Source organism: Nematolebias whitei, chromosome 1 (assembly GCF_014905685.2).
Source record: "Nematolebias whitei isolate Nwh7 chromosome 1, NemWhi1, whole genome shotgun sequence".
In the NCBI taxonomy this organism is placed as follows: Eukaryota; Metazoa; Chordata; class Actinopteri; order Cyprinodontiformes; family Rivulidae; genus Nematolebias; species Nematolebias whitei.
Window position 1 is genome coordinate 63,813,220 of NC_056498.1, and position 10,397 is coordinate 63,823,616.

The 10,397-nt window shown below is 40.2% G+C and overlaps 1 protein-coding gene across 1 annotated transcript in view; it reads right to left on the bottom strand.

Moving 5' to 3' along the window:
• The window catches only part of LOC119412970 (multiple inositol polyphosphate phosphatase 1), a 129,293-nt gene that overhangs the window by 1,497 nt on the left and 117,399 nt on the right, over positions 1–10,397 (bottom strand). The window contains exons 2-4 of the mRNA XM_037679984.1: positions 6,556–6,750; positions 5,520–5,617; positions 4,737–4,867 (exon numbers count right to left, since the gene is read on the bottom strand). Of these exons, the coding sequence (XP_037535912.1) occupies positions 4,737–4,867; positions 5,520–5,617; positions 6,556–6,750 (424 nt within the window). The remainder of the gene's footprint in view (positions 1–4,736; positions 4,868–5,519; positions 5,618–6,555; positions 6,751–10,397) is intronic.

The window sequence follows — 10,397 nt, forward strand, 5'->3', positions numbered from 1 at the left end:
AAAACTACTACTTACTACTTGTACTATTATTCCTACTTTGCGGTTTTTCACTTGTGGCAGGACTTCAGGGTACGGGTCTCCCGCAATAAACGAGGGACTAATGTAACCTTAAAAATAATTAATGAGCAATCTCGAGCAATATTGCATGATGTCAAATGACCAGTTAGTGCTTGTGGTAGGTGTCGTGAATGATCTTCAGCTACTACCACACCAAAATTTAGCTCAGTACCTGTAAAATTAGCTGAGCTACAGCCGTTTTTGTGTTTGCTGTGCTTGCTTAGCTGTGGTGGCCATCTTAAATGGGATTGACTCCAAGAGTTAACCAGTTCCAATAATTACTTCAGGGGGTTTCATTTAAATCCATCCAGTGGGTCATTAGATATTTTGCTAACATAACAGACACACGCACGGACGAAAACATTTAGCTGACAAATATCAGTGGCTCCTTATGTCAAAGCGTTTTCACTGTTTTTGATATATCATCTCGAAACCTCATCAGCAGATTATGACCCTAGAATAGGTTGATGTGTTGATACACCACCCAAAAATATGTTAAAGTCAAAGTTTTTTTACTCATTCCTTGTATTATCTCAAAGGCTCTGGCACCAGCAAGTCTGCAGCACAATTTGTATGAATTATCCCAACTACAGGTACAAAGAACTCTGTTCGGCATGGAGACATCGTCTTTTAAGCTTCAAACCTGAACCAACACAATCAATAAATGAACAGACTGTTGGATTTCCAGTCTCGCCTCCTCCGTTTTCCTTTTGAAAGATCCAGCGTTGAACCTAAAATGACCACTGTAATTAAAACACCTTTTCAGGGACACCACCAAGTCATTGGTTCAGGTATGTTGACGACACCTGGGTTAAAATCAAATCTCAGAAAGTCCAACATTTTACTGACCACATCAACTCTGTGGATAAATACATCAAGTTCACACGAGAAGATGTAAGAAATGGCAGGTTGGCTTTCTTGGACTGTGAGGTCTCAGTCTCTGATAGAGGACATTTGCAAACTGAGGTGTACCGCAAACCCACCCACACAGACCAGTATTTGCAGTTTGACTCCCATCACCCTTTGAAGCACAAGTTAGGAGTCATCAGGACTCTGTACCACACAGCAGACAGCGTCCCCACTAGCTCGGGAGCCAGGCAGAAGGAGAAATCCCACACAAGACAGGCTCAAGAGCAATGTGGATATCCTAACTGGGCCTTCCTGAAAGCAGAGAAGAAACCCAAACAGGACTCCAGTCAGCCAACAGGTGAAAAGGAGGAACCCAGACCCAGACCAGTGGTCATTCCATATGTTGAGGGAGTATCAGAGAAACTGAGACGTTTATTTTCTAAACATAATGTCCCAGTGGCTTTTAAACCCCAAAATACATTACGGCAAAGACTGGTTCATCCCAAAGATCCAGTCCCCCGGCACAAACAGAGTAATGTTGTGTATGCTGTTCAGTGTCAGGAGGGCTGTGATCAGTCTTACATCGGGGAAACTAAACAGCCCCTGGCCAAAAGGATGGCCCAGCACAGAAGATCAACATCATCAGGCCAGGACTCTGCGGTCTACACTCATCTCCAGGCCAGCGGTCACTCTTTCAGGGATGAAGATGTTCACATCCTGGACAGAGAGGAACGATGGTTTGAGAGAGGAGTAAAGGAGGCCATCTTTGTGAAAAGAAACCGTCCATCATTAAATGAGTGGAGGCGTCTGTGTTCAACTGTCCACCTCTTACAATGCTGTGATTGCTAGTATCACTCAGCCCTCTGTGAGTAGTAAACAGCCATCAGTGTGCTAATGATCCATTGTTAGGCTGATGGTCCTTCTTGATCATGTGAGCAGCTGGTTTTGGTCGTCAGCAGCAAAACTGGTTGATCCACTCTGAGAAGGTGCTATTTAAGAGACTGAGCTGAAAACAGCACCTCAGAGTGAGGAAGTCTTTCGGATGAAAGACGAAACGTTTCTACAATTTTTTGTTTTGTTTTTTGAATGTCCAGAGGACCAGATTTAACTTTTTTAGATTTTTCTACCTTGATTATTGAGCATGCATCAGGATAAAACACCTTTTGTTGCAAAGCCCACAGGAGATCTTTAGCTACTGATAATAAGTGAGCTATTCCAACTTTAAAAGAAAAAAGCTGGGCTTAACCCGAGCCCAGGTGGCATTACAGGCCACCATTCTTGATACAGCTCCGATTCTGGTATTTCTGAACTCCAGGTGTTTGTGACCAAGTGACCATCAAGCCGTGCAGCCACATTTTGAGCAGCCAATTTATGAAAAGCATATTCTGCTGTGGGGCAGCACGGTGGCACAACTGGTAGAGCTGCTGCCTCTCAGCGAACAGGTCCCTGGTTCAAACCCCGGTCCAGGGGCCTTCTGGGTGGAGTTTGCATGTTCTCTCCGTGCATGCGTGGGTTTTCTCCGGGTACTCCGGTTTCCTCCCACAGACCAAAACATGCATGTTAGGCTGATTGGTAACTCTAAATTGTCCCTAGGTGTGAGTGAGAGTACATGGTTGTTTGTCTCTATGTGTCCCTGTGATGGACTTGCGACCCGTCCAGGGTGTACCCCGCCCCTCGCACAGTGATTGCTGGACATGGGCACCAGCGACCCCCGTGACCCAAAATGGAATAAACGGGTAAAGATAATGGATGGATGGATGGATGGATATTCTGCTGTCACGTGTATGGCTTGCATATACATTTTTGACCATGTACATTATTTTGTTGACCACCTCCATCCACATCATACCTGCCTTGGCAGCTGCACCCTTGTTCGTGATTTAATCTAAGCATGTCTGAAATAACGGCAGGCAGATCAGAACCAGTTTTGCATCTTAAACGGCACCCTCGAACCAGGGTTGGCGCTACAGGTTTAGCCAGTTCACCTGTTTATTTTACTGTAGATATGAACAGAAACTGGTAAGTGTGTACTACTGCTTTCTGATGCCTGTTTCAATGGGTTGGAGAACTTCATAACTTTTGTGGTAGTATGGGTTAGGAACCACTACCCCAAGGGCATGTGTTACGTCAGCACCAACATTTGGAGAGGGGCAGTTATTGTAATTCTTGCAGCACAAACCACTTCTTATTGCCTTCATAGACAGGTGTCTTGACATTTTTTGGTATAGGATAAATATATAATTCATAAGTCATTGTCATCATGATCCCAATGAAATAAAAGTGGCCCAAACTATTAAAACAACACCACATTTTGGATGGTGTTATTGTGCTAAGATTGCGTTTTCTTTCAAAAGATGTATATTTTCATAAAATATCTTTATATTAGCGTTACTGGTTAATATGTCAGAAACACAATATAAAAAGGGGCTTTTCAGATGCCTCACACATTATGATACAATTTAGCTCTTGGAGTGCTTTTTGTTTGTCGACTGCTCCTGGGGAGAAAAACAATAGTGTAGAACTTCCTCTGTTTGTAGAAAGCTTATCGGACTGTGGACTAAAGGGCTCGAAATCCTTTAAGGTTTGTGAACTTTTCCAGCCCAAAGAGCCGAGAAAAGTTCTTTTTCTGAGGTCTTAAGAAATGTTCTTTGTTTGCAGGGATACACAAACACAAGCGGTCTTTGCCAGATTTTGTTCCTAAAACAAAGCAGGATGTTCAAATCCTCTCGTCATCATCAAAAAAACATACATCTATAATTTTACTAAAAAACAAACCGCATCAAAAAACGCTCGCATACTTCATTAAACATTTTCTTCAGACAGACATTTATTTTGAGCATAACCCATTGCACTACATCTGTGTTCAAAGCCTTGGCATTAAGTGTTGGTGTTACCCTTGTGTGTCTGTTAGCCATACAATAGTCCCTCGATAATTCGCAGTTCGACTTTTGTGGACTCGCTTTTTTGCGATTTTTCGAAGTAAGAGTGGACATGACACACAAATGGCTGATTGATGGATGAGCCACATGATCAGCATGGATTGTTTTGTTTAATATATTATTTTAAATGATATAGCATCTGCTAAATCATGAGGTGCAGGGAGAAGCTCCCTCTGCAGCCTGTCATGATCTCCGCTCTCTGCCACGCCCACATTTCTCCTCTGTGCTACAGTGGCTTCGTGAAGGGTTAACCCTTTGCTGTCCAGCTGCACCAATCCACTTTTGTCGTCCAACTTAAAATTCAAAGTATGTCACATTGTAAAATCGTCATAATCACAAAATATAAAAGTGTAAAAAAGTTGTTTTAAATTATTTTAGAACTTCTATTTTCAGTTGTTACAGTGTAACTGATCAAGAAGCACATTTTGCTCCGTGCTGCATCAGTTGCGTAAAGGGTTAACCCTTTGCTGTCCTGCTGCACTTCTCTTCTCTACAATTTAAATTTAAATACCGTAACATTTTAAATAGACAATCCATGGTGCATGTGTTGTTTATTTAAAATATTACAGTATTTAAATTTAAATTGTTTATTTACACAGAGGGAGATTGGGAGTGAGACTTAAACTTGGACTACTGTATCCTTACTTCACGGTTTTTCACTTATCGCAGGGGGCGTGGTCCCCTAAACCCCATGATAACATTATTTTAAGGTTTAAATGGCTCCAATTCCTTCATTTGTCACTCCTAGAAGACAACAACGAACCACACTTTTATTAATCTGGGTGCATTAGCCAAAACATTTCAAGTAAGGAAGATAGTGTAACAGTTTTCCCTCACTGATTTGAATAAACATTAAAATTAATGTTGTACTGTTGTGTGGGTTTGACTCACTTGTTTTCCGTGACTGCTTTCTCCAGACGACTGAACATGTCGTGGAACAGGATGCAGCTGGACTTGCTGTTTATGTCAAACCCATAGCCTCGTTTCCAGAACTGCTTCAGGTCAATGAAGTACTCCATAACCTGTTGAAGCAGATGTTTCAGGCTTAACTCGTCTGTGTACCAGACATGTTTCTTGGCTAGATATAAATGGTAAAAATTGTTAAGGTCAATGAGTTTTAGTCACCATTTCATGCAAAACACAGAGCTGGTATTTAGGGACAATTTTTATGTTGTGAAAGAGAAAACTGAGAAGTTTACAACTTCGCTGTTAAGTCATGTTTTTTGTTTGTTTGTTTGTTTGTTTCTTCCTGGTTTAACCCCCCTTCTGCCCTTGGGTCAAAATGATCCCAGAGGCCTCTGTTTTAAATTATAGTCATACCGAGGGGGTCAGTTTGACCCAAGGGCAGCTGAAGGGTTAATTTAATTTTTACTGGTTTGGCTTTTCAATTTTAAATTGAAAGCTCTTAAGCCTGAACGGATCTTTGATTCCTCATTTGAGTTGATAGTGCTGATTGTTCTGTTATTTTCTGAATGAAGCTATTTATTTTGCTTAATCCTATGTTTTCTTTCCCTGGATCTATATTTAATTAATATCTTATTCCTCCCCCACTCCCCTCCCTCACAGTTTAGGGTAAATTTAAATTAATATCGTCATATCTTTGCATTATAAGGAAGCGTAAATAAACAGACTTGGCACGTTAAAAAAAAGCTAAAGATGCAGATGGTCGTGTACCTGAGCGTCGACCTTGTCAAACAGCCGACACCATGGGGAGTTCACCGTCCTTATGGCAAACTCATATGCACATAAGTAGAGCGCAGCTTCTGCCATATCTGGAGGAGCAAGAACGGAACAAAGACCTCTAAATATTACTTTATTTTGTACAATAAACTTTTTTAACTTGCTGAAATGAAACCATGCCAGACTATAATGTCTCTAAAAAGGAATTATTTCAGATTAAAAAAGGGCTCAAGTCAGAAAAGTTTAACCTTTCAGATTTTTATTCTATGAATATTTCATAGGAAAAATAAATATTTGTCACTGAAGCACCTCTAACCTAAATATTCAGAGCGGTTTTCAACAATAAGGTTAAAATTAAATCAGCAAATGGACAACCTGTTGTAGGAGCTCTGAATTACTTTACATTAGAAAACAGCGCCACCTACTGTTTAAAACCAAAACCTAATCACAAATTTGCAGGAGACGTGTGCACAGAAATCACCAGCTAACAAGTTGTGTATTCTTATTTCCAATTTTTATTTTTTGCCTCAACTCCAAAATGTGAAGGATGTATACAGGTCATTACTTTTATATTCATTTGATCTTGAACATATGCTTCTAAAAGTGTTGCCAAAAGAGACATGTTGCTATAAAATACTTGTAATAATAAGGCAATAAATATTATATACATGCTTACAGCCAGGAAAATAGGATGTTTGGTCTTGCCTTCTTGAAAAAAGATAAAGTAGCTCTGCTTTAGTTAATGATTTTAATATTCAAAGCTGTGGCACATAATATTATGGTCTTGTCTTTGAGAGGTGTTTTTATTCTATTTGGATTACTGACTTATATTGTGTCTACATTATCAAATTAGATGAGAATATGTCAATATTTGTCTAGTTATCTCACACTCCTTATCATGCCAGATTGTGTGATAAGCAACGTCTGTGAAACTTAAAGCTGCTCCCCGTAAAGCTTCATGTGTGAGCTGGAGCATAAAAATACCAAGAATAAACTCCTAATGCTCGAATGGTTGCTCTCCAGAACTGACCATCTGTGACGGCAGCGTACGGGACTCCCAGACGATCTGCAATCTTCTGCTGGACCCTGTTCATCTCCGGGCCCTGTTGGAACTTGTCTAGCTCCGTCAGTGCCGATGGGTTGTTTTCTACTTCCTGCACAAACCTGGTGCACTGATCAAAGAACCTCATGAGGGCATCGTTCTCTGCGTGGTCAAACTCCACATCTGCATGGACGATAAGGCACAGGTTGCACTGATACCGTGTCTTGCGGTTAAACAGCAATATGTTGCACAACTGCAGTTCTGAAAAAGTTGGTACGTCATCTAAAACGTAAATATAAATCCCATAAACTCATGATTTATTCACAATGGAACATAGTAAACATACCAAATGTTTAAAGAAATTATGCTTAAAGATATGGTCGTTTTAATTTTGATGGCAGCAAAACATTGAAAAAAAGTTGTGGAATGGGCAACAAAAAGCTGTAAAAGTAAGTGTTATGAAGAGCAAACAGTAAAAGGGGAATTTTGTAATGTTAACTGGCAACGGGTTAGTAATGGCCTTTATGCATTGTAAGGCCCGGCCTGGCCTACACTAGCCTGACCCGGGTTCCACCCCAGGTTTTAAGTGTTGGCATTGAGCAGTCTGGCCCAGTTCCAGTTCAATGTTTGGACATTGCTTGGTGTGGCTTGACTGGGGGAGGGTCACGTCACAAATAAGTCATAATTCCAGTGACTGCACCTTACCGCTATTTCCTTCAGCTACTTGCTTCAGGCTGGTTGTGTGATAGAAATTTGTCTTGAGAAAAAATTGGCAACGCAAAAGATGGACAAACAACAAGGTGCAGTAATTGCTGAGCTGAGATTCGTGTGGTCTTGCTATAACGATCCCGCCCACATTGAGGCGACACTGCTGAAAGCAAACAAAACCAAAGCTGGGGAAGACTTGAGCTTGGACGACTGGGGTCGGTCCAGACCGGATCGGGATTGACAATGCATAAGAGGAATAAGCGACCTGCAAAGCAGCATGGCTCTATCAGAAGTAAAGATGGGCAGAGGTTCACCAGTCTGTGAAAAACTGTGCCTAAAATTAATGGAACAATTTCAGAATAATGTTCCTCAAGTGAAAATTGGAAAGACTTTAAATATCCCATCACCTACAGTTTATAATATCAAAAAGTTTCAAGAATATGGAGAAATCTCTCGAGCTCAAAGGGCAAAGCTGATAGTCGATATTGGGGCCTGCATTCTTCAGGCTCTCAGGGGCCACTGCATTAAAAACAGGCCTGATTCAGTCTTGGACATCACAGCACGAGTCCATGAACACTTCCACACAAATCAATGTCTGTAAGCAAAGCTTACCGTCATCCACAAATGCTACTTGAAGCTCTTCTTTGAGATGAACTGAGGCGAAGAATAAAACTGCTGTGTGGTCAGATGGCCCAAATTTGAAATTCTTTCTGGAAACTATTTTGCCATATCCTCCATATTGAAATATAGAGGGAACATTTCACATGTTATTGAGGCTCAGGTCAATTACCAGCCTCTCTGATGATATGGGGGTGTATTAGTGACACAGGCAGCTTGCACATGGCAGAAAAGTACGTACAGGTTTTAAAACAGCAGCACTGAGGCACAGTTGGTAAAGCTGCCGCTTCTCAGGCCTTTCTGGGTAGAGTTTGCATGTTATCTCCATGCATGCATGGGTTTTCGTTGGGTACTCCGGTTTCCTCCCACAGACCAAAAACATGCATGTTAGGCTGATTGGTAACTCTAAATTGCTATTAGGTGTGAGTGAGAGAGTGAATGGTTGTTTGTCTCGTTTGTCTCTATGAGTCCCTGTGATGGACTTGCGACCTGTCCAGGGTGTCCCCTGCCTCTTGCACATTGATGGCTGGACATTGGCACCAGTGACCCAAAAAGGAAGAAGCAGGTAAAGCAGTGGTGTAGTCTATACGATACGCAAGTATACAGAGTATAACCATTAGAAAAGCTTGGGAATTTCAGTATTCAACAGTACCCAATGATATGCGACATATCACTGGGCATGTGCCATGCTCAACACATCTGGAACATTTTATAGACACATTGAGTTGGTTTAACCTGTTTTTTTGTATAATTAATATTTCTGTACTTACTATTAATACTTGAATATGTTTTGCTTTGATACCGTTTTATAAATTCTATAACATGTTTTTTTTAATACAAAGCCAACTGTTGCACAAATGTTGTTGTACATATATGCAAATATAAGCATCAGAGAAGTTTGGAAATGTTCAATATTCTCAAAAATCTAAATAAATTGACAATTACATTGTACTAACTGGTGTCCTTAGGTTTCTAGTCAAGTCCCATTTATTTATATAGCACATTTAAAACAGTAACTGTTATCAAAGTGCTTACCAAAAAAAGATCACAGCATCAAATATTAATAACAACATATTACAGCAACATGAATAAAAGCATAAAAACATGAACTATAATGAGAAACAATTAAATACTAAATCAAATCACCCTGCGTTAAATGTCAGGGAGTAAAAGCAAAATGGATGAACACAATCATCAACAACGAAATACCAAATGAGATCACACTGTGTTAAATGCCAATGAGTACAGATGTGTTTTGAGGAGAGATTTAAAAGTAGAGACTGAGGTGGCCTGTCGAATGTTGATGGGCAGATTGTTCCAGAGTTTAGGGCCCATGACTGAAAACGCCCGATCTCCTCGAAACGAGCTTCAGACTGGTTTTTGGTACGGCCAAAAGCAGCTGGTCTGATGATCTCAAGACCCGAGAAGGAGTATAAGGATGAAGGAGGTCGGAGAGGTATGAGGGTGCAAGGCCATTAACACACTTAAATGTCAGCAGAAGAATCTTAAAATCAACTCTGACATGCACAGGAAGCCAGTGAAGAGAGGACAGAACTGGAGTAATGTGCTCAAACCTGGGAGTTCCTGTAAGTAGCCGAGCTGCAGCATTTTGGACAAGCTGGAGACGTGAGAGAGACCTGACTGACCCCAGCATAAAGCGAGTTACAGTAGTCCAGCCGGGTTGTAATAAATGCATGGACTAATTTTTCAAGGTCGGATCTGGACAGCATGGACTTGAGATTAGCTATATGCCTTAGCTGAAAGAAGCTTTTTTGAAGAACAAAATTTATCTGCTTATTAAACTTAAAGTCCGAGTCTAAAACTATCCCGAGTTTGGTAACAGACTGTTTTAGATATGGCTGAAGGGAGTCCAGGTTTGCAGGATCTAAGCACAGTATACCCAATACAAAAATGTCGACTACATCACTGGGGTAGAGAACAAAGGAACAAAAGAAAGAACAAAAGAACAAACAAACAAACAAAAAGAAAGAAAGAACGAAAGAAGAAATGAAAAACGAAAGAACAAAAAGGAGGAAAGAACGAAATGAAAGAACGAAATGAAAGAAAAACAAAAGAACGAAAAACGAAAGAACGAAAGAACAAAAAAAAAGAACGAAAGAACAAAAATCAAAAGAACAAAAGAACGAAGAACAAAAGAACGAAGAACAAAAAACGAAAGAACAAAAGAACAAAAAATAAAAGAACGAAAGAACGAAAGAACAAAAACAAAAGAACGAAAGAACAAAAGAACGAAAGAACAAAAGAACGAAGAACAAAAGAACGAAGAACAAAGAGCAAAGAACGAAAGAACAAAAGAACAAAAAATAAAAGAACGAAAGAACGAAAGAACAAAAGAACGAAAGAAGAACGAAAGAACAAAAAATAAAAGAACGAAAGAACGAAAGAACAAAAGAACGAAAGAACAAAAAACGAAAGAAGAACGAAAGAACAAAAAATGAAAGAACGAAATAACAAAAGAACAAAAAACGAAAGAACGAAAGAAC